Source organism: Haplochromis burtoni, unplaced genomic scaffold (genome assembly GCF_018398535.1).
Source record: "Haplochromis burtoni strain Fernald_Lab_line unplaced genomic scaffold, NCSU_Asbu1 Contig_36, whole genome shotgun sequence".
Lineage (NCBI taxonomy): Eukaryota > Metazoa > Chordata > Actinopteri > Cichliformes > Cichlidae > Haplochromis > Haplochromis burtoni.
Genome location: NW_024582397.1, coordinates 800326 through 824447, shown reverse-complemented (window position 1 = coordinate 824447; position 24122 = coordinate 800326). Strand labels below are relative to the sequence as shown.

Sequence of the window (24122 nt, the reverse complement as noted above, 5' to 3'; positions counted from 1 at the left end):
TTTGCAAAACCATAAACAAATCCATCAGTTTGACATCTGTGCTCCTAGTTTCTGTACATCTTTTCATCTTTAATAATTTATCAAAGTTGGAATAGGCAAGCCAAGTGATGCCAAGTGAACATTTTGTCATTAGTATGCGAACAGGATATTTGACAATCCATTGCTTTGTCACTGGGCAGATTTTGTGGCTTTGCTTTTTAATATATTTATGTTAAAAAAAGAAAAGGATATTTGCAATAAAAATGAATCTTGATAAGGTAAAGGATTTTACTTTGTTTAATATAATGCTGCACGAGGAACTGCGAAGATAGTGAGATAGTGTCAGTAACAACTTGAATTGATATGAAACAGCCCTACATGTTATCTACGAAAGGAAATAAAACATAAACAAAACACTTTATTTTCTTTCCAGCTCTGCTAAACATTTATCTACACTGCTATCTAAGAACACCAATACGTATTACGTCTGCTGAATTCTTTTAATGCATACTGCAAATATTATTTTGTGCGCAGCATACTATTTAACTCCCACTTGTATCTGTCTTTTGATCCTTTGCACTCAAAATTACATCCAGGGCATAAAGAACAGAGCCAAGCTCCATGTCATTTTAAGTTGTTCTGTCTGGCTGGCATTAAAATAGGGACAGGTAGTGTAGATAATATGGATGATTGTCCCTGTGGAAGTAAAACCATCTGAGCATGTCGATTAGTGTGAATATATGCATATCTGTGTGAGTTGCCTCCCTTGCTGTACTGTCACAGTCATAATGAGAAGCTGCCAGCAGTGGAACTCATTCCACTGGGTGAAAAAGCAGTTCAGAGAGAGAAAGTGGGGAGACATAACGAGGTTGGCTGGAGGAAAGAAAGTTTTAGCCGCAATAAAAAAAAAAGATCACGGTTAGAGTGACCAAGCTTTTTTGTTTATTCTTTTTGATAATCTCTCTTTTTCTTAATCAGTGCAATCAGAACAAAGCAGCTAGTTCATTACTATCCATAAAGCCTCCTTTATACTGTCACTTCACAGGTATATCATGAATAAAATGTCTTTATTTTGTCTTGCCAGGGGTAATTCAGTTTTCAAATTCATTTCTTTAATGACAAAGAAGAAAAATGAATAAACATTGGGGCATTCATCCCATTTCCATCAGATGTTTCTCAGTAAAACTACAGACACAAAAGGACTCGCTGCCCCTCTCATGTTTATAAGCTCTAAATACAAAGTGACAAGGGTTTAATAACTTTCAGAGCTTTTAGTGATTGACAAGAAAGTGAAGCAGGGTTATGGCTCCAGCATCATGAGAGATAAAAGTGTAGCTTCCCCTTGGGGGTTGACTGAAGATGTAAGCTATGTTCCTTTAAAGAGTCACAACATATGAGGAAAAGTTACAGGCATTGTATCCTTTTTAGACTTAGATGGAAAATACCCCAGGGAGGTTTCTTGACTTCCAACATCTGAAGGAAAGTGTTGTCTGTATGATGGCTAGATCTCCTTATGATCCAGTGGCTGTGTCGAGGTTGTTTTGTTAGGTAGCTCAGGTGGATATAATTCATAATCACTAAAGCCAGGTCCGATTTACATTATACATTTCAAGCCTCACTGTGCCTGGAAGCACAAGTAAATGAATATGATGAATGTAAGGGTTTATATCTTATACTGATTGAAAGTTTACTTCAGCAGTGGGATGATTAAAATGAGTTTGTATGTTGTATTATTTGGTGAAATTATTCAGCTGTTTTAACAAATATACGTGTAAAAAATCTGTGGATTTATAAAAGTACTGTGCTGACATATACATGTCACCACAGCAGAGATTTCTGTGCGATTTCTTTTACAGTTTAACTCTTCAGATGAGCAGAGCACAGCGAGCTTTGTATCTGATTTACACTTCCCTTTCGCATAGGATGGTGGCACCAAAGTTCAGCAATAACCTGACCTGCCTCTGCAGTCGGTGTGGCTCCTTGTGGTAATCACAGCAGCAGCAGAAAGAGGAGAGGAGCAGGAGGCTGCACTCCGTCACGTGTTGAAGAAATTCGATTTTGGAGACGGACGTTCACCGCTCGGCCCCCACATCGTTTGGTTTCACTTAGCGTGCTGCAGCAGTGTGTGTGAGCCCAGACAGGCGGGCAGTGGATGCCGATAAGACGAAAGGAAAGTTTTTACAAAGAGACCAAGTTTGCTTCTTTCTTTTTAATCATTTCGTCTGATAAGAAATCGAAGAGACCTGAATAGGAATTTAGCAAAGAAACAAAGTGTGCCGCGGGGATAATGCCTTTTTTCCTGGGATGGATGTAACTCTGTACTTCGTCTTCATAAGGGAACAGTGAGAGGAATTTGTACATCTGGAAGCGCAAGTTATCATCTTTAAACACCGGAAAGGAACAAATGAATGTGAGTATCCATCAAAGCTGGACTGCGCAGACCTTCCAGCGCCACAAGTAACCAGCCTGATGTTGAAGTTATTCATCAGTGTTTATCTCTAAGCACACTTTACCCCCTTTCACTTATACATTGTTAACAACGCGTTACTAATCACGTTGCTTTAGAAAAGGATTTTAGTGGAGGGATGTATGCAAAGCAATTGCCTGTTACTTACTGTTTTAGCAGACCAATGCATCAGCGCGCTCCGTTGCATTTATGCAGACTCGCCTCTAGCATTAAAAAGTTTTAATTAATTAAAAACAAATGATAGAAAGTAAATTTTAAAGCAGCTCGTGTACGTGTCATTTTAATCGAGTTTTTCTACAATCAGTCAATATGCAATGTGGCTAATTTAGGCTACTTAATCTTCTTTCATGCAAAGGTTGATCATATGGATGGATCATTTGGCAGTTTTTCAACTCTATAGCAGTAAGTTCAAAAAACAAAATACTACGTAGACTTTGAGCGGGTAGACTTTGAAGAGCTGACAAAACATTTAACAGTTTGTTAAATCGCACCTTGTTAAAGTCCCCCTGAGATCAAGACATTCCTCTGAAATTGGGAAACCTATATGCAGTTATTGTATAGTCCTCCGAGTGCTGCTGTAGCCGCACGGCTGGACCTATAGCTGCTCAGTGATTACTCACATCATTACCCACAAAAGGTTTTCATATCTTTTAATTATTAAGCCAATTAAGTCACTGGGATCCATCGCCATGCAGTTGTCTGTGTGATGGTTGCCATGGTGCAGCCCAGGTTTTGTTTCTTTTTTCTTTTTTCTATTTTTCCACTACCAGTCATCAGTTTGAAAAACCCTAACACTTGTATGATTTTAGGAGGCTCATTCACCAGAGCTGAGTCTGTTTCATTCATTTTTGTGCATGGTTAGTTGTGAGGCTGTTTGTTTGTATGATAGGGTCATTTCTAACACTTTCTCTGTTCCAGCACATCTTTGCAGTGCGTGCCATGTTTCAGACTTGAGTTAAAATCTAAACTTGCAGAAAAAACAAGCGAAAGATGCACCACTTGTGGATAAAACCACAGCTTGGACCTCTGTGGCGTTTATAGGAGTCCAAGAATTATGTCATATTCCCTTTGGTGCACTGAATGAAGCAATCCTTTCACTAGTCTTGTCTCTGTGGCGTGCGTATGATGTTGCTGATGCTATCTGCTCTATAGTGTGCAGATTCCTGAAAAAAGAAAAGAAAAGCACATATGTTTCATGCAATCTAACCATAAAGTTTCTCACTGCCTTGCACATTCTGAAAATTGCCCGACTGTGGTTTTGCTCATCTTTTTGCAGTTCAATCATCGCTCAAACAAGCTGAGTGTAAATCAGCTATTGCGTCTGAGGGCACTTTGCCAGAAAGCTGTCGCCTCCAAAGTTCATTTCAACATTTATGACCAGTCCCTGTCATTTTAAAAAAAAGTTGCATCAATGCGAAAGCAAGAATGTCAATCTGGACACCCGCAGATTTAAAAACTCCCAATGAGACCTGCCCTTTTTATAATCAGAAAATGTGTGTCAGGAAAACTTTTACCTTAGTTTGTAGTACTGTTGCTGCTCCTTGCACCCTTGCTACTGTAACACGATACACATCTGTTTTTAATGATGCAATCACTAGCACTGCCAGTGCAATGTCAGGCAGTGTCATCTTCAAAGATATTAGGTGTGTGTGTTTTTTATCCTGAATATCTTACACAAACAGCTGAACCAACCCATGCTGCTCTTGTTGTGGGAAAGAGATGATCCCTTTTGTCACGGACCCTCAGAACCTTGAACTGAAGGGTTCACAGTGAAAAAAATGTAGCTTGTGGGTTTTCCCAATGTGATGTTTGTTATTGTCAGGAAGGGCCTGTCATGGTTTTTCAAGGGCTTTTTAAGACTACATGCCCAACGACTGAAGTATCAAAGAGTAATGCAAGGTACAGAAATGTGGCACTTAGTCTGGCAAACATTCAGAGCATTGTAGTTTGCTTTGAGCTAAGCTTGCCATCCTCATGTCCAGTCAATCTGCATTTCTGTCTGTGGTTTCCATTATGGCTCCATCGAGCCCCAAGCAGGCTGGCGTGTTCTTGAAACCACAGACGTTTTCTGTGAGTAACTAGACTCATGACATGGAATTAGAAGCTCATTTTATGCAGTCTGTCACTATAGTCGTCCCTCTTGGTTTGTTAGTGTTACATAGGTTTTTTGGTTGCGTTAATGAAGTAGTAGCCTGCTTTATTTTGGGGGTAATTTGCTAAACTTTTGTTTGATGGAGGGCGATTTTTAACCAATAATGTATTTCCAGTTAGCACATCATTTACTCACAAGAAGCTATCTCCGATGTTGTCTGTGATTAAGACATTTGCTTGAGGCCAGTGTTTGACAGTTGTTCAGTTAGTGGCAATTGAGAGGCATTCTTTATTCAAAACATATGTATAAATTCTCAGATGAAATGATATGACTTGGCAGGATGATCTGTGGTAAATCCACTGTTTTAATTCTCCTTTTTTTTAAAGTGTCTTTTACTTTGCATTGCTAAGAATTATATTTTCATGAGAGTGTTGGCATTCTTCTATGCAATGTTGGTTATGGCTCATGGAGGGAGGCAGCAGTAGTGTTTGTTTAGATACTGTTTGTTGTAGTAGTTGCCAAACCAAAGGCCTACTTGTCTTCATAGCAGCAGAGAAAGACAAATAGACCTCATACTTCACCCAAAACTGTAAAGCCAGATATAAATAAGCCCAAGTATTTTCAGCTATTAGACGTTAATATCCAATACATTTTGCCAAACACGATTTAGACTACAGTGGAGGGGGAAAAAGTGCTGCCCTGATGTTCCCAGCATTCAAGGCTGCCAGGGATTTTGATGCAGATTTCAGTCATGCTACCAAAGTGTTCACAATGATATCTAGTTTATTCCAACAGAGATTTTCATTCTGTATGTAAATCCCACGAACCACCGATTCGGTCGTTCGACTTGGTTTAAAGGATTCAAAAGAAACTGGGTCAATGCTACAGTTTCAGCTAACACTGAGGTGTGCGTGATATATTACACACACACGCCAGTTTTAGAGAAAAAAAAATAGTGAAGCTCGTGCAAAGTAAACATTTTAGTGTCTTTGTTCAGAGAACATGGGATTAATCCACCAGCGGTTGCATCATCTTTGCAAAAGCCATTAACAGTATTTAACTACCAGAAGAAGAGAGTCACGTTCTAGGACAATTATGCAAGAAAAATGCTTGAATCCAAACCACAATCGGATTGGCTTACTTAATGCAACAGCTTTTAACCATCAGCAGCCTCTTTGAAGAGTTTTCTTTCCCAAAGCTTGACACATGTGACTTCTCACTGGCAATTTAGGAACAGGTATGAAACTCAGTGATACCTGCGTGGGTGGGCAACAGCAGTTATATATTAGGCTAACATCTTAGCTTTAGTCTGCATAGATTTCTCTTTAATCTCACACTGAATCTTTTGAAACCACGTGCCCTGCTTTACCTGGTATTGTTCAATTAGCTTACCCAACTGTGTGTATGTTATATCCATTAGGCTGCGCTGCTCTGCAGAGGTCCTCCACTGTAGCTCAACCAGAAACTGCATTATTTCAGTTGTGGTATTTGGTCAGGGAGTCTGGCCTTGAAAAGCTATCCTTTGTGCACTGGAGGGAGCTTTGTAAAAGTTCATCCCCAGTGTTTTAGTAAAGTAAATCAGTACTGAGGCTTTAAAGTTCAAGTGCTGTCAAGATTTTCAGCCTGTCATGGATGTGCTTATGTTTTTTGCCAAGAACAGCACTCAGAAAACAACCCAAACTGTACTATGTAATGGTGAATTTGTAGCGCTCGCCTTTTATGGTTTTGTCATTTGCAATTATTATGGTCTCTGTGAAAGCAATAAGAATTAGAGATTAATGGAGCAAATTGGCTCAGAATTCCTTTTTATGCCTAAACCATTGAATCATCTTGGACCGGTAACACAGCAGATGCAAACAGGACACATTCTCATGCCATATTTCAAAACAAGATGTGATACAAGGTTTCTCGCTACTCACACTAAATTCAAAGCAATTTATGACGTTAAAAGTTAGCATCTTCAGTGTTGTGGGCTCTGAATCACGGCAGACTGAAATTAGCCCTGGAATCTTGTGTGCTCATGGCCAACTTCCAGCAGACCTCAATTACAATGCTGCAGAGCCAGAAAAAGGGAAAGAGGTAGACTGCATGGAGCCCTTCAATTCTGCAGTACTGCTCTGTCACTCAAATACACTGTTACCACTGTGGCTAAGACAGATCGCCACACAGCATTCAGGAAGGCATTTAGTCTACACACACACACACACACAGACACATGCTCACACACAGATGCGCAGATGTCTTTGAATGTTTCCTTGCAGGTATCAATTAATCCACTGGGGGGAGCCTTAAAGAGCTTTTTACAGAGAGCCAGCCCTTCAAATATTGATGCACTTCTGTATATATTTTCTTTAAATTAAAGCAAAATGTACTTAACCAGGAAGTTAAAGTCATTATGAATTAGACCTATTACACAGAACCACAGACAATTGGAAGCTTGTCTTTTTATGTAATGAAAACGACACAATAATTTTCTTTGAGCCAGACACTTGGTGGTTTTGGATTATTCTGCAGATGGTGACAGTCTTGTTGAAACATTTCCACATTGCTCCACAGTGTCTCTCAGTCTCAATTACATTTCCTCTGCAGTGGTGTGGATCCTTTGCCAGAGTGTGCCTATTGTTTATGCAAGAAATCCTAATACCCTTGCTGCTTTTAAATATCAGTGTTTCAATATTTTTTCCCCTTGATTTAACACTCACACTCTTACTTCTCATAAACTCAATATGTTTGCCTAAGGAGAGTTATTTGAAAGGGTTCTTGGGGGGATTGTTTTAAAATTCCTCATTCCACGAAAGACAAATGTGGTGGTAAATATTAAATCCAGGACTTCACCTCCCAGACTTATACAAAGGCGAACAGCTATGGCAAACACACGGGGTAGCCTGGCAAAACTGATTCTCGCACCCTTTTAATTAAAGCTGCAGAGCAACAGCTAAAGACTCCCTGTCTGAAGTGGTATGCTGTGGCCTGTGGCTTTGATGTTTCTTTAGCAAAGGGGAGCTCTCTGGTATATGGGAGAAACAAGGTGTCGACTTATTAGGTGAAAAAGAAGTGAAGGAAAATGTTATGTGTTTGGCCAGTTGTATATAGTGTGGGTAGGAGCAAAGTCAATAAAACATATGGGAAAGTGTTTAAGGCATGTAGGCTACCTAGGTGTCTTAAACTACCTTACTATAAAAATATTACACCTTTACTTAGTTTCTGCTGTTCTGACTTTTTTTTAAATAATATTTTGATATTGCTCAGCCTTTCCTCTCTGTGTGTCTCTAGGTTTAAAACGAAGGGGCCAAAATGAAGACTGCTGCCAAGGGTTTTGGGAAGTCTGTAATGGATTCTTTGCATCGTGAGGGTTGGTGGAGCCAAAGGATAGTGCTAATGGTATATGTGGTCTTGGAGCTTATAGCAGTCCACTCACCTGTGGTCTTGGGAACCCTTGAGCTACAGCTAGATGAGGAGCAACCAGCAGGTACAATTGTAGGTGACATCAGTGCAGGACTCCCCCCTGGCGTAACAGCATCCTTGTACTTCATTTCAGACCATGAGGGCACAGGAGTAGGGAGTGATTTGGATATAGATGAAAGCACAGGCATTATTAAAACTGCCAAAGTTCTGGATAGAGAATTAAGGGATAGGTACAACTTCATTGCAGTCACCATGACAGGTGTGACAGTAGAGGTGACCATCAAGGTGAATGATATAAATGACCACGCTCCAAAGTTGCCCAGAAAGCAAGCCACTTTTAAAATTCCTGAACAGACAGCTATCGGCACTAGGTTTCCTCTCGAGCCAGCTGTTGATAGTGATAAAGGGCAGCTTACGACACAGGGTTACCTTATCAAGGATGGAAATGTTGGCCAGGCGTTCACCTTGGAAACCAGGAGAGGAAGCAATGAAGTTCTCTATCTGGATTTGGTGGTCAATACCATTCTAGACAGAGAGAAAAGATCCACCTATACTTTATCTTTGGAGGCTTTTGATGGCGGGTCCCCCAAAAGAACTGATCAGATGACGTTAGATATTACTGTGCAAGATATTAATGACAACGCTCCTGTTTTTAACCAGAGCCGCTACCATGCTATAATATCTGAAAACCTTCAACCAGGAAGTAACATCCTGCAGGTGTTTGCCACAGATGTTGATGAGGGCGATAATGGGATGGTGCTATATGAAATTAACAGGAGACAAAGCGACCCAGATCGCTACTTTGTCATAGATTCTCGCACTGGCATCATCACCCTCAACAAACCACTGGACTTCGAGATGAGGAGGGTCCACGAGCTGGTGGTCCAGGCGCAAGACAACGCAACTCACCCAGAAGTGACCAATGCCTTTGTCACCATTCATGTCAGAGACTACAATGACAACCAGCCTACAATGACCATCATCTTTCTCAGTGAGGACGGATCTCCCAGAATCTCAGAAGGGGCACAGCCAGGCCAGTACGTAGCCCGCATCTCAGTCACTGACCCAGACTACGGAGAGTATGCTAATGTCAATGTGTCACTAGAGGGAGGTGATGGAAAGTTTGCCCTGACCACTAAGGATAGCATAATCTATTTGATTTGTGTGGATCAGATTCTGGACCGCGAGGAAAGAGACACCTATGAGCTGAGGGTGATGGCGACAGATTCCGGCATGCCTCCGCTCAGGGCTGAATCCTCCTTCACTATCCAAGTGATTGACATCAATGACAATCCTCCTCTCTTTGACCAACCAGTGTACAGGCAGGTCATTCCTGAAGTGGTGTTTCCAGGTAGCTTTGTGTTACAGGTAACAGCTAGAGATAAAGACCAGGGGCCAAATGGGGACATAAGCTACAGCATCCTACAAGATGGAAGTGCTTATTACAGCTGGTTCAGTATAGACTCCATTACTGGCATTATTACCACTCTCTCCCAGCTGGATTATGAAAAGAACCCTAGTCCCAGTATAACTGTGGTGGCCACTGATGGAGGAAAGCCATCTCTTTCATCCACTGCAGTTGTAAACATCTTTCTTCAGGATATAAATGACAACGAGCCTGTTTTTGAGAGAAACTTCTACAACGTGTCTGTCGAGGAGAACACAGCACCGGGGACCTGCATTCTCGAGGTAGGATTTTTTAATGTTTTAATTCAGTAAAAGGTTATGAATTGATTGATTTGATCAACACTCCCACGCTTTAACACTTTGCTTATGTAAGGGTCTGCATTGGACTTTGGTGCAACTGTGGAGAGCGACAAATGGAAAGTTATTAGATAAATAAAATAGAAGTTTGTCAGAGTAACTCCTTTTTTCCTCATCGAGGGTTATTATTTAATGCTAAAGCTGTTTAAATTGGACAGCCTTAGTGAGGATTTACCTGCAAATTTAGGCCAACATGATCTGCTCCTTGGCTGTCCTCTCCTTCACCTCTCAAAAGGTTTCCAGGGTAACAGAGGCAGTGCAAAGTCCTCCGTCAGCCGAGGCACAAAGGAGTTTTTCACATATTCACAGACAGAGACAAATTCAGGGCTTTATCCAAAGAAATAGATGTCACTTCAGTCTCAAAAGGCACCTTAATTAGGGTTGTTGAGCGTGAGAAAAAAATGGCCATAAGCGACAAGATGAATTAAAGTTCAGACAAATTAGAGCACCCCATGTAAATGCAGTGTTTTTTTCTGGTAAAAAATAATTTCCACTAGTCATTTATTAATAAAAAGACAGCAATTACAAAGAGAAGATGAGGCATATCAGGTGTCATTCAAGCCATTTCTCACATCAGCAAGCTGGAGTTTCTTTTTATGAGTATAGAGATTCTGTTTTGCAAGTGTGTACAGCAGTACTGCATGGATCAAGGAGTTGGAAATAGAGTGCAGCCCAGATGGACGGCCTAGCAGATGAGATCTTGGCCCAGGATTTTGCTGTGGATGAGGGAGGGGTGAAAGGAGACACAATGTCATACTGTGACACTTAAATGTAGTTAAGGCACTACAAGGACTTTTTGTGGGTAGTTTATAAATCAAAAAGACCGCAAGAGTAATGAGAAAGGAGAATGTTCTGAAATTGATTTTGAAAATTGGAAAGTCGACCAAAGAGTAATTAAAAAATGTATGTTTTGGACTGTGAAACTCTAAGATCACTGTTTCCAGTGTGAGCTGGAGTTCATGTTTGATTAAAAAAGTTTAAGGAAAAAACGATTTCATGTTTTCTTTCGAACCAGCGATTTTCAGAGTTCTGTCTTTACTCTCCATTGGCTGCTTACTACCTGCCCTCAGACAGTTCCTAAGAGTATGATATGCTTGATCTGTGGGTCCTACTGAGTCCAAGTATGAAGTAGTTCTTCAAAGCCTCTGCTCTCTGGCCTCTCTTGGGCTTCACTGGTTGTTGCAGACGTGTGTTTGGCGGCCCATGTGAGAACAGACTGCTCTTACTTAGGGTGCCAGTTCTACATCCAAACATCTCAGCAAGACATCTGATGACTGCCTTTTCTCTTTGTAGATAAAATTCTCAGTGTACCCATCTTTCACAGACAAAGTCACCCCCCCAAAAAAACCTATAGTATGGACATTATGATTATCACGTTACCTTTTCGCTCTCCTCTTCCCATCTATGGGTGTTTCAGGGCTATTCTCATGTGGCGTGATTATTTTTTGTCACTTTCACTATACATCAGATGCTTTTACAGATGACTTTAGAATTAGATGTGTGTGTGTGTGTGTGGGGGGGGGGATAAATAAAAAATAAGGGCTTAATCCTATTAACAGGCATCACTCTTGTAATTCAATATATGAGATCTGCTGCAAAGAAAATAGGTCACCCTGGAGAGGGGAAATCAAATTCGACATGAAAAACAGCACTTGAAAACTATGAGCTGCATTATGGAATGTGTTTCATGAGGCGTTACTAATTCCATTCTCCTTTATTAGTTTTCCAACTGTGTCCAATTTACAAGTTTTCTGGATGGTGTCGAGGTTCAATATAACTCTACAACACATATCCGAATCCATATCCGGAACCACAATACCAACGCAACTTTCTACAGTCCACACTTCATTTTATAAATTATGCTCTCTTGCCTCATATTATATCTCCGTTCCAGATTGCAAGCATGCATTCACTCAAGAGGAACTGTTACATTTCATTGTACAAATGTATTTTTTTAATGCAAATGTGTGAAGACCTTGTTGAATAATAAGAAAGTAATAAGACGAAAAAAGTTATTACTTCTGCGTCATTTTATCACATCTGTTAATCAGAGGCTTTTGATTGAGGAAGAAGAATATAATATAAGTAATATAAGTCGTTGTTAAACATAATGAGGCACATGGTTGTCTTGGCTTTTACATATGTAATAAGTAATGAAAGTTTTCAGTTGATTGTGTCACAATCCTGCACTGGGGAATAATTTACGCCTCATATCATTGCGGCTCTTGGCTCATTTGGAGGTTCTCTGCTAAGAATTGCCCCTCTGTCTGTTTTCGGGTTGTTCTGGCTCCAGCAGAAAGGCGAGAGGGGGTCTCCGAGCAGCTGAGGGGGAAATGAACCCTGACAAGCGCTTGCATGAGTAGCGGAGGTGACATAAGCAGGGGGGCTTCCTTGTCTGTCTGCTTGTCCGGCAGACGCTAAATTCTTATCTGATCTCACTTCATTTCTCATTACCTAGGTGTGAAGATAGGCCAGAACTAATTTTTAAAGCCACCTCCCCCACGTTCATGACTGAATGGACCGCTTTTATTGCTGCAAACCCCTTAGCAACATGAGACGAAGACTGCTTTCTGTGAGACTTTCTTGAAGCTGTATTCAAACTTTTGCATTTATCTGCTGTTTTGGTGCCTAATTTGCTTCCGTTTCTGAAAATCTCTTTCCTTCAAAAAACATTAATCTATGAGTATTATTCTTTGCCTATGATTTCTCGTGGGCAGACCTACTATGAGCCTTTTTTTAAGTTTAGATACTACATAAAGCAGCATTCAAACATATCTATTATTTCACATTGAATGCTTTAAAGAAAACCTAGTTGAAAGGGGTACCTCAGTGAAGTGGCACTATGAATCGGTACTCCATTCCTGGCAACATAAAAGAAACCACTCTGTGAGGGAAAAATACCCATAATTCCCCTCGAGAAAACGTATGAATGATTGAGCTTCTTTCTAGTGTTTTTTTCACACTCACAGTTTCCGTAGTTTTCTTTCTACTACAATGACCACCTACCTTCTAATGACTAAGCAGGTTCTAATAACAGTGATACAAATCCAGTGTCCTCAGCTCTTTATTAGCTGTTAAATAAGTGCTTTGTTGTGTAGTGAAGACTCAGGTATTCAGTGATAAACTGTGGATGGTGCTTTTGGTTTAGGTTCCTCCCTGGAACGCCTACATTGATGAATTAGACCTTGCTTTTTATAGTCTTTTCAGTATAGCATACTTTTGACTTCATATTAAAAACTGAATGAAAATTTAATATCTGACAGTAAATCTATGAAGTGGCACGTGAACCTCAGTATTTCGTATTTTGAAATTGCAGCTCTCTCCTTCTCCATAAAAAGTTTCTCCTCTCACTGTTTCAGCAGCTACCGCTGAACGGCGACCACATTTTCAGCCCATAAAAATTCGAAACATAAAAATGGCTCATTTTGAATTTCACCCAAACTGAACTTTACAAAACGAAAATGCAAAATGTAATGATTTGGTTACTGAACGTGACACCTGCTCAAACACACATTTTTCATAACAACTACCTTGTCAACTAAAGCTCTTCCAAAAACATTCAAATGACACTGCAGCATTTTGAAAATAAGTGAGGTAAACTATGAAAATGAGGGGAACTGCCAGTTTCATATGGATATTTTGGTATACAAACCATGTAATCAGTTTTCACCAGACATTTTCCTGGAGATGGTTTTTGTCAAGCGAAATACTCACTTGTCTGTTTTAATACCAGACTGGCTTTTTCTTCCTCTGAGACTGGTTTAGCTTGAGGCAAGCTGACTCTGTTTTTGGTCTCCCTTTTCTGTTTCTTTTTCCTCCTGCTAACTACCGAGCTTCATTGTGGCTCTGTGGTATAACAGTATTTTCAGGGAATGGTAAAATTGCAGGAAACTGGATGTGCTACTTAATGTGTTCGTGAATGTAATACTTCCTCGAACACTTACTCCTGGGCCTAGCAGGGGCAATGAAGCGAACATAAACACTGATGTACATCTGGATAGAGTGTGGGTGTTCAGGTCAAAGTTGCTCTGCTCGAGACAGCTGAACGCATTTTATTGTGCTTAGCCGTCCATCATCAAATCTGCCGCCTCTCTCTGTCCAACAGCACAGGAAGAGGAGAAGGTTGTGGTGAAAATTTAATGTTATATGGTTGAATACAGAAGCTGGGAGGAAATACTGTTCATTAGTGTAAAACCAAAGCTGTGGGTGTGCGCACGTCAAACTGTGAAACAACATGAAAGGAACCCTGCATTTAAGGATTAAAGTGCAACTACTGCATTTAACTATACTGTAGAGCTGCAAAGATTTAATTTATTATTTATTCATAACTATTAATAATTATTAGGAGAAATTTTCATTGTAAATGCAGGAAAATATGCCCATCATAATATATCATGGTTTCCCAAATGTCTAATGTCCAAACAAACGGGCAGCAGCCAGTGATATTTTGCAAAACACAGTCCAAATTTGTTGCTGGTTGCTGTCCATTATGTGAGTGCTGAGTGGTAAGAGTATGCAATGTTTACAAGACCTCAGTGCTGTGATGCAACCACATGGAGTGCTGGCTGTAAAGCAGAAGTTGTGAGGTATGAAAGTTCACTGGAGGGGTTTCCTGCCCGCATCTGGCAAGGAAGGAAGATGGGCTTATATATCCCCCTTGTGGGACACAAAATTTCATTAGTGCAGTCTGTCACCCAGACTGTCTGCTGCAGGTGAGACAGACCTCTCAGCACTGCTTCCAAGTTTCTGTGAAAGACTGTGTGAGCACAGTGAAAGTAGAGAGCGCGAGAGACGCAAAGAAAACAGCCGAGAGTCTCCAGAGGGACACTCGGCCTCTGGCAGCTGTAACAAAGCTCATTCTCAGCAGCTGGATTCAGCTGTTGATCCCTTTTCTAACATCTATCCTCTGACTCTGAGGAGTGGGATATCACTCTTCCTGTCTGAGTCTCTGTGTTTGTCTCTGTCCTTGTTCTTTCTGCCATGATCAGACTTCTTATCTCTTCCTTTCTCCCTTTCCCACACTTATGTGTCCTCTTTGTGATCCAATTACACCTCTTCCCTTCCCCTTGTTTCCCTGTGGAGTGGTGACATGTGGATCAGAGCAGGTGAGAGCAGCACATCTGCTTGCCTGGGGATGCTTGAGCACCCCTGGAGTGACACAAACAGGCAGCTTCGTAGGTCTCAGTCTGAGCAGACCCAGGCTTATCTGGTTGGATCGTTCAAGAAAGAATGGTTGGAAATTATCAACAGAGTGAAGTCAGACTGCAGGTGTGTGGCCTTTAAGGGTGTCTACATGGCCACGTTGTTACAGTGCTGTATTCAGGCACAAGAGGAAGACTTTTGTTTAACCTTTGTAAATAGAGACGATTATTCACTTTGCCATTCGTCTCTTTTGAGACGAATGAGTGGGAAGGGGGGTAGACCTCGAGGCTGACTGTGCTAACGGCTGCCAGGCCTTCTGTTCTCACAGTCCGTGGTCCCCCTGCACATGTGCAAGGCAGTTGGCATCGCTAAACAAGCTGGGCATCAGGAAGCATCATCTGCTTGCGATATTCACACTGTTCCAAAGCAAATCTGTGCTAAATCATCCATCCAGTCCCCTGCTGTCCATCAAAAGCCACCAGACTGGAAAGTAGACACTGAGTGACAGTTTGCCAGGTAACAAAAATCAGTAATCAGAAGACTACATTCTATACAAACAGCCACAAATCAATTTTGGCAGGATGATGAGGGTCATGTGTTGTAATGAAAGAAAGCAGCTGCCAACATGTTGAATTTTTCATTCACGACATGCATGCATATACTATATATACACAGCCCTAAAATATCTTAACCGCTGAGCAATGTCTCTAAATCCAGAAGTTAACTGTTACAAAGAATGCATCGCTTTTGTCTGCCAGCAACCTCAGCCCCCTTTTTGCTCCAGCCTTTCTGCTGCACTGACTGCCAGTTGAAATAACGATTGAGAAGAATGTTACTGAGCCCAAAAAGTCATGGAAGGAGTGGCGCATTCAGTGCAGGGAGTATGCCTGCTCTTAGTCCGATCAGTTTGCTTTACAACCATGTCTGATTGGGGCTAGAAAAATGTATGAACACAGAGATTAGGCAATACGTAAGTTGCCCAAGTGAGAATTAGTGGATGTTGGATAGTGTTTCAGGAAATTCAGGTGGCAAAAAATAGGTAATCTTTGTGGAACCTGTGTTGACAATGTTAGCACTGTAAAAACAGAATGTTTTTCAGATAATGATCATTCAGGACATTATGAAAACTGACTGAATACATAGTGATTTCTACCTGAAATGTGACATTTTGCACAGTTTATTTTACTTTTGCCAGCTAAGAAATAATTTTTTACTTTAAATGCTTGTAATTTTATCTCATTGTCAAAGTAATATATTGTTAATAATATCACTAGACATCTTACATATTCATACAATACCCAGTAATAATAGATGAGTAGAGCAGAAACAGAAAACTTTTCAGGATCAAAGAATTTGTTATTTCTTGTACTCAGCCCAGTTCCACTGAGCTGTTGTTTTTTTTTAAGCCTTGTAAGACAGAGCAAGAGAAAGAGAATGACAAACCACACGGAAAAGGAGGTTTGTGTGGAGAGACGCTCCACTTTTACATTGTGGTTTACCCACATTGTCTGTCTTGGCTTCAGACAGAAAGGCACCCTGGCCTGCTAAAACCAGACTCCCAATCTGTGTGTACTGATGCTGCATGGTGGTCCAACCTCACAGTGCTGTTTGCATATCTTGATGCTTTGACCACATCTATCAGAAATGCCACTTGTGTTGTAAGGGAGGACATCTGTTGTGCCATTTTTATTGTATAGAAATGCGTCCACCCTGTAGATTAGTTGTAATGAGACAACTGCTGAGCCTAACATAGATTTCCTGAGTACTAGGTGATTTAAAGATTTAGCGGGGGAGCTAATTACCGCGGGGTTGCGTACCTCCTTAGGAAGGCTAATTTGATTCTGGTGCTGCAGAATTTATGCTGTGAGTTGGGTGCTGCTTCTTTTAGCTGCTGTGTTGAAAGGCCAGATCTTTGTTTTGATTGTTGTGTATAGCCTGGTGCTGCGGGGAGCCTGCATGGAGCAAAGGGAGCAGTGGGACCGTCTGCTGTAATTAGGCAGAGCTGGTTGCAGGATTCAAGATGTGTGATGTGGTATCATAGCAGACGAACAAAAAGCCAGGAAAGGGGTGTGTGTGTGTCTATGTACATGTATCGGTGTAGACAAGGTTCGACAGTGGAAGAAATTCTCTAATCAGTGGTCTGGGTTCCTCCCAGGCTGCATCACAAATGAATCTTATGGGATCCAAAACATCGATGTGGGCGAAAGAAACTGATGGAGCTGATATGAATTTGGCAATCCATGGTGAAACTAGAACAATGCACATCAACACTGAACACCACCCTTCTCTTCCAGTGCTGGCTGAATGCTGGACATGCAGCCAGTCAGATCCAACTGGGGCAAAAACCATGCTGAGTTTCAGCACTGTGGAATCTGAAGTGAAAAGTACCTTACGTTTTTGTGTTTAAATGAGAATGGCTTAAGCACACTATACAGAGTCAGTCTTTCAGCCTTGCTGGAAAAGCTGATCACCCACAGAGGATGTCCTAAAAAAATACTCCATGGTTAAGTACCCAGAAAAAGTGTGTATTGTCTGCAGCCTCGCTGCGTCTGAGAAGTCAGCTCGGGAGTGAAATAAATGCAGATGGTGGAATAGCCAGCATAATGGAGAAACAATTTGTTGATAATTTCAGCAAGTCAATGCATCACTGCCAAGGCTGAAGGCATCCAGACATCTGGTTTAAGAAGCTGCGTCCAGTCAAACCTGGCGATGTCTTTATAGAAGATCGATGGAAATCATACACGATACGCTTCATCAGATTTTAGTTGCAACAAAAACCTCTAATCTCACTCTGACATTTCTTTCATGAGCCCACAGTTTTCTGTAACATCTCTAAGCATTTGTTGCTCCTTTGTCAATTCCCCTAGTGCAACTGTGATAAGAACAAAACACCTTTTTACGTGATGGTTGTAGAGTGGCTAGAGTACATCCTCACTTTCATGTGGCAGGCAGTGATACTTGCATGCAATCTCACTGAAAAGGACTCTGGGGTGTGCAGATGTGAACGATCTTGGTTTGCAAACCGGTGCAGATCTTTGGTTTGATGCCCGGAGTGAACTACAGTATCACCTGCTGCCAATTTTTACCATCAACAACTTATTGCTTACAGGCCCTGATTAGCCCAGACAGCGGATATCGTGATTAATGTAGCAATTTGCCATTTGTATGTGAAGTCATGCCATGCTGGGATAACACTATTCATCTAAAGATCTGCTCTGGACTGGGTAGTTTATTTCTTCATATGTCCCATTAATCGTTTTCCAGTACAACCAAAACGTTCTCCTGCTGGTCATTGCTCGCGGGTGTTTAGTTAATTGAGGAAGGAGGAGTGAATTGCTCGAGTCACATTTTTGCTGACATTTTCTCAGTTCATCAGGAACACAGCTGTCACACTTTCAGTTACTACCCTGCAGCGCTAAAGTTGTGATCATCCGATTCTCTTGACAGATCAGCCAACACTCAGAATGCAGGACACATGCAGTTTCATCATTACTGTTATAACAAAGGCTTTGATTAAAAATAAATACTGTTTTCAACCTGGGGGAAGCAGCTGAGTGATGTTTAAAGATGACAACTCAAAAGTCTCCTGGGGTGTATCCAGATAGATTTGTGGTCTCCGAAGTAAACAGAATGTTTGATAAGCCTGTGACGATATAGGATTCCTTACTTATTGCACAGAAGCATATGGAGTACCCTCATGCAGCAATGCTCCTGTGTTTTGCTGTAATGTAAAAACTCTTGGTTAATGTACTTGATGCATACATAATGAGAGTGCAAACAAGTGTGAGGATACTGTAATGCTCACAGAAGTTCAGGGTACTGTATTGGAAATGTCCTTCATCAGTTTGCCTGAGAGAAGTTAAAATATTACAGGAAGACTGAGTTTAAACATTGTAACTGAACCCATGTGCAAGCTGCCGTCATTTCATTTATGCTACTATGTGTGATTTAAGCGTTTGAGGCTGAGATGCAGACATTTAATGCACTGTCATAATGCTTTGGCAGAGACATTTTTGTGAGCAATTATGTACTGAGTGTATTCATGACTGTGCATGGGAAAAAGAGAAAATAATCAGGCATCCTTTCTGCCTTTAAATCTTAGCCAGCTTCAGTCAGTGCTCTTCCCCTGTCACCATTCCCGTCGTCACTGCTACTGCTCCATTTTTTATTTATGGGCTTCCCTTTTGCTTTTTTACCTCGAGCATACTAATTCTACAATGTAATAAGCTTAGTGGTTTCTTTGCAGTTTTCATTCTTATTACCATGGAGTCATCTTTCAAAGATTGTCTCCTGCAATATAAAAAGAACTGCATGGAAATCTGCTCGTGTACAGGAAAGCTTTCATTGTTCCACCTTTGCTAAATTTTCCAATAGTGTAACCAGTTCAGCTTTTCTGCTTATTTTTCTCTGTTTTTCTGTAGTCTTTTCACGTTTCACCATTACTAGATTTGCAGATAAAGCTTTTTGCTGTGTTGTTTTTTTCCTGATTGTGTATTTCTAAAAGGCGGCTTTTTCAATTTTTGGGGGAAAACTCCTTTGAGACTCTCCCCCCTCCTGCCGTTCTGTAAATGACTTGTAAACAGGCTGTTTAAGTGTGAAGTCACCCTCTGCCCCGCTTCCGTTCTTTATTCATCACACTGACACACATACAGAGAACTATGGTGAATGTTTTTCCTAAAATGCTTGGGGGAAGGGCACCACTTCTGCTGTGGGACTGGGCCAAATTCTGACACAGGCTACAAAAAGTAGCTTTGAAGGAGACATACCAGAGACAAAATTATATATATATATATATATATATATATATATATATATATATATATATATATATATATATATATATGTTCTTTTTAGTCAAATGACTTTAAAATTGTTAACTATACATGATTTCAAGCTTTAAAATAATATAATATTTTAATAATGAAATCTCAAGCTGCCCATTTAGGCTTTCTTTTTTGAAATATATTTAATGATCTGTGGCTATTAATTATGTATAAAGTTTGGGCTTTTTGATGCTGCATAAAAAAAAACTGAGCGAAAAATAGAACTAACTGGGGAAAATGAAACAAATGGGAAACTCGGAAGGAGCAAAGAGTGAGAAAGAAAGCAGACGCTGAGAGGGAAAAAGTGCAGATTTACCTCATGCAGTGTGCGTGCAAAAGTGTATATGAAGTTCAAGTGGTGGTTTGTTACCATGGCAATATTGGGAAACAAGAGTGGGTGGAGAGTAGCGTAAACAAGAAACCCCATCGATTTCATGGGCAAATCATCATCCCAAAGTTCCTGTTTTTCCGCTGTAACTGCAGTGGAGTATTTACGTGCGAGGACAGTCCCGAAATTATTTGCGGAGAGGTGAACTCATGAAACCTTGAAAGCTCAGCTACTCTGCAGCTTGTGAAAACATTTTTTTTTTTAAGGTAGTGGCCTCTGTTTAGAGTTAAGCTGTCCTTTTTTTTTCCAGAGTTCATCACTGTTTCTCTTTGGGCTGTCTCACTGTCTCAGCTATCTCACAACATTATCAACATATCCTAGAGGTCTGGGGAACATGTAGCAGAGTCTAAGGATGTTTGTTTGGAGATAGAGAACATCACGATCCCTTGGCTAGAGAAGGTACATTTATCCTGATGTATAAACACATAGTATAAACTGAGCTATCAGATGAATCTATATTGTATATCAACTGAGGTTTTCATTTGGAGGGGAAATCATGGGGGTAGCACGGGACTGAATGTGTTTATTCAACATGTTTCACCCTCCACAACCTCCCCATCCTCCCCATCCTCACATGTTGTCAGTGGTTGGGCCTCTGCATCTGTCATGAAGGACACACATGGGGAAGAGTTCACAGGGCCCCCACTCTTCCAAACCTCATTTCTGCTCAGACGACTTTGTCCCTGTTTTTTGTCTCACGACAGGGACTTTCCTTTACTGTCTCCCTCCCGGCGCTCCTGCATTCTGATAACAAGGGGGAACTCAATGAAGTGCCAGTGCGATTAGATTCAATTTGTCCTTCTTTTTTCTTCTTCTATCAGCCTAAAAAACACTTCCCTCCAGAAACAGGTTCATCCCACATCTACAACCTCCTTGCTGCCACAAGCGGAAAGTCTGTTGGTAATATTCAGCCATTATCTCGCACTGTTTAGAACTGTGATGAAGCAGTCACAAATCTCTTATCTCAGATGGGACAAAGCCTTCATGGGCACTGAGGACAACAGTGTAAACATTGAAGGAGGGAGAGTGTTTCATTGGAATGATGGGCGTCTGTCTGAGCAAACAGGATGTATTTGTTTCAGGTCTCTATTTTGGGAAAATATTTTAAAGGCTTGTTCTTGCCTTGTTATTTGGATTCAAGACATGGATGCATACGTGCGTCTCACTGACTAATGACAACTTTATCCTATTTGTTTAAATAGAAATCTGGTGTTCGAGGACTCTGCTTGACAGAGAAATTCATTAGCATTTTATTCTACTGGGTGAAGCACCCAATTAATATCTCAGATGTGTTTGCAAAGATCCTGAGACTTTGTGATAGGCAGGAAAAAACAAGTGCCAGTGTGTTCTTTTCACATTCTGACAAAATGCATCTGCAAAAGCATGAACAAAATCTTTAGATAAGGGAGAAGATTATCATGTTGATAATTTAGATTATTATTTGCTCTTTTTAGTTTATCTGCATTTGTTAGAAGTGACTCAATGACATAATAAGAAGTGTAAGAAGATCCTAAAAAAAAGAAAAAAATGAGAGAGGATTTGCCTGCAGAGGCTAAGTCGCGACTAGCTGCTAGGTTCCCAGATTAAAAAAGGTGTGTCAGGATGAAGCCAAAGCACACAGACTCAAATTATATTTGGCTTGGATGTACTGCACAAAATGCCTAAATCACAGAAGAACTATACAGAAGGGCCAGCGGGATGTGAAACTCGGTTGACCTAATTCTTTATTGGCTTGTTAATGTTATTATATGACAGGACAAATCCTTAATGATGGAAGCGTATTCAAAAACAAAAAGTGATGATCCTTACATACACTTTGGCGCCATTATAGAGTGAAGACAGCTATATAGAGTTCTCTGTAACTTATATTGAGGTGCTTTCACAAGAACATCAAAAGTAAAGAAATGATAAAAGGAGAACATTAAAAACTGAAAACCTCTTAAATAATATAATGTAAAGCTCAGCAAGGTTGGTTTAGAAAATCTCCACATATATTTGTTTTATTTGGCATTTTAACATTCACACACACGCACACAAACAAATACACTGTTAGAAAAAACATCTTAAAAAAACAGTATTATTCCAGCAGCTGGGGCGCCAAAATAATACCAGAAAATAACAGAAAATCACTTTCTCATAAAAATACGGTTATTTTCAGTAATGACAATACAGTTTGTTGCCCTAATTTTACATGGGATTTTGCCTTTTCCAAGTGCTTTTAAACTGTTAGCAGTCGGACGTACCGCCCACGGGACATTGGATGGTTTAGGGGACTAATAGGACTGCTAAGGGGTTAAACATTAAATTAGGAACATTTTAATCTGATTAAACAATGAAATTACCTATAAACAAGGTCAATGAATGTGGCAATATGAATAATAATACTTAAATGTACAGAAATATACAGTTAGTTTAAATAATATTGGCTTGCATGCCCTGGGACAGGCTGACAGAGGCAAGGCTGCCATATCGCACCATCGACCCCTCTGGTCATCACCAGTAGGTTAAGTGTCTTGACCAAGGACATAATGACCGAGAGAGTCCGAGCCGGGGCTCGAACGGGCAATCTTCTGATTACAAGGCGAACTGCCAACTCCTGAGCCACGATCGCCCTAAATAGAAATAATAATAATTATCATTTGATGTAAAAAAAAAGTTTATAAGAATCATTTTATATATTTTTCCATAGCATTACATTTGAATTTAACAGTTCAATCTTTCAAATAACGGACAAATATTTGTGAAATTATGATACATTTGTGAATGTATTTTAACAATCTAAATATGCATATGTACAGACAGATACATTTAAAAAACAAGAAAATTATGTTTTATTACATTACAGTGATTTTATGTTAATTTACATTTGAAATGTGAAATCACAGTCTATTTATGTAAATTTCATGATATTCTAGAAGAACAGAACAAAACTGTAAAATACACAGTAAAATACTTTCATATTAGGATTTTTTTTTGCAGTGTACAATAAGAAGCTTAAAAAAACAATTAAACATATATATTTATTTCACATATTCTACAGCATCCTGTTTCTGTCTTCTCATATTCTCAGTCACAGTTTTTCAGTGTCTGTATGGTGTGGCTTGGATTTTGCCTGAGGGCACGTGAAGAATGATCTCCTTTTGGAGTATTATCACTGGAGTACATAAAGAAAAAGTACTTTCAAATACTGTGTCGGTGGATATTTTGTCTAGCTGTGGCACTGTCTGTAGAGTTCGTGTTGACACTTCTAGGCCTTTTTAAACCGTTTTAGCCAGTTAAGTCATTTGTTATTCTCTTGAGAGCCTTCTCTCATCTTTAAGAGCAGCTCCTGCACAAGTCCTTTGTTGAAATTCCCACTTTCTAAAAAACTTTGCTGATTTATTATAAACAACAGTGAAGTGGTTCAGTCTTTGCCTTGAAATGAGTAAACATCTCAGTCACAGGTCTTTGCATTTTGCAGGCTCATATCGAACTGTTTTACTCTTTAACCATAAATCTACATTGTTTAAATTTGTGCTGACACTTTACAGTTTCATACTATACAGTTCCAGGTATTTGAATAGATTTTTCTGGTTGTTCTATGCAGTCTTTGTTTCCCATTCATCTATGCATGGCATGAAAATCAGCTTCCTTGAGTTGTGTAACCTCGTATCACCGGTTGATTTAACTAGTTTGCACTGTTATTACATAAAAATTCACCCAGACTGTATTCATGAATGAAAACCCAAGCAAGTTTCAAAAGTCTGCTCAATTATTCTGATTCCATGCGAAAGTTAATGGAAAACAATGGAGGCCCAGAACAAAAGAAGAACTGTATTAAAACTTGTATCTGACACAGCAGCTTCTCAAACATTGTTCTGATGTCAAGTAAATGTGACTTTGTGTTGGGCTGTGGGCTGGGGGAGCTTTAATCAGCTTTCCTAATCGGCAAACAACTCCAGTTTTGATATGACCTCTCCTTTAATGGCATCTCTAAGTGCTTTTCCTTTCTGTGAAGTTCATTACTGGTGCGCTGGTGTGTTCTACTGTAAGCCTCATTAAAGAAATCCCAGGGGTACAAAC

General features: G+C 40.2%; 1 protein-coding gene across 1 annotated transcript in view; it reads left to right on the top strand.

The window, feature by feature from the left end:
* The first annotated feature begins 1979 nt into the window (after positions 1 to 1979).
* The window catches only part of dchs1a (dachsous cadherin-related 1a), a 77451-nt gene continuing 55308 nt past the window's right edge, over positions 1980 to 24122 (top strand). The window contains exons 1-2 of the mRNA XM_005926473.3: positions 1980 to 2389; positions 7812 to 9632. Of these exons, the coding sequence (XP_005926535.1) occupies positions 7833 to 9632 (1800 nt within the window). The 5' untranslated portion in view covers positions 1980 to 2389; positions 7812 to 7832. The remainder of the gene's footprint in view (positions 2390 to 7811; positions 9633 to 24122) is intronic.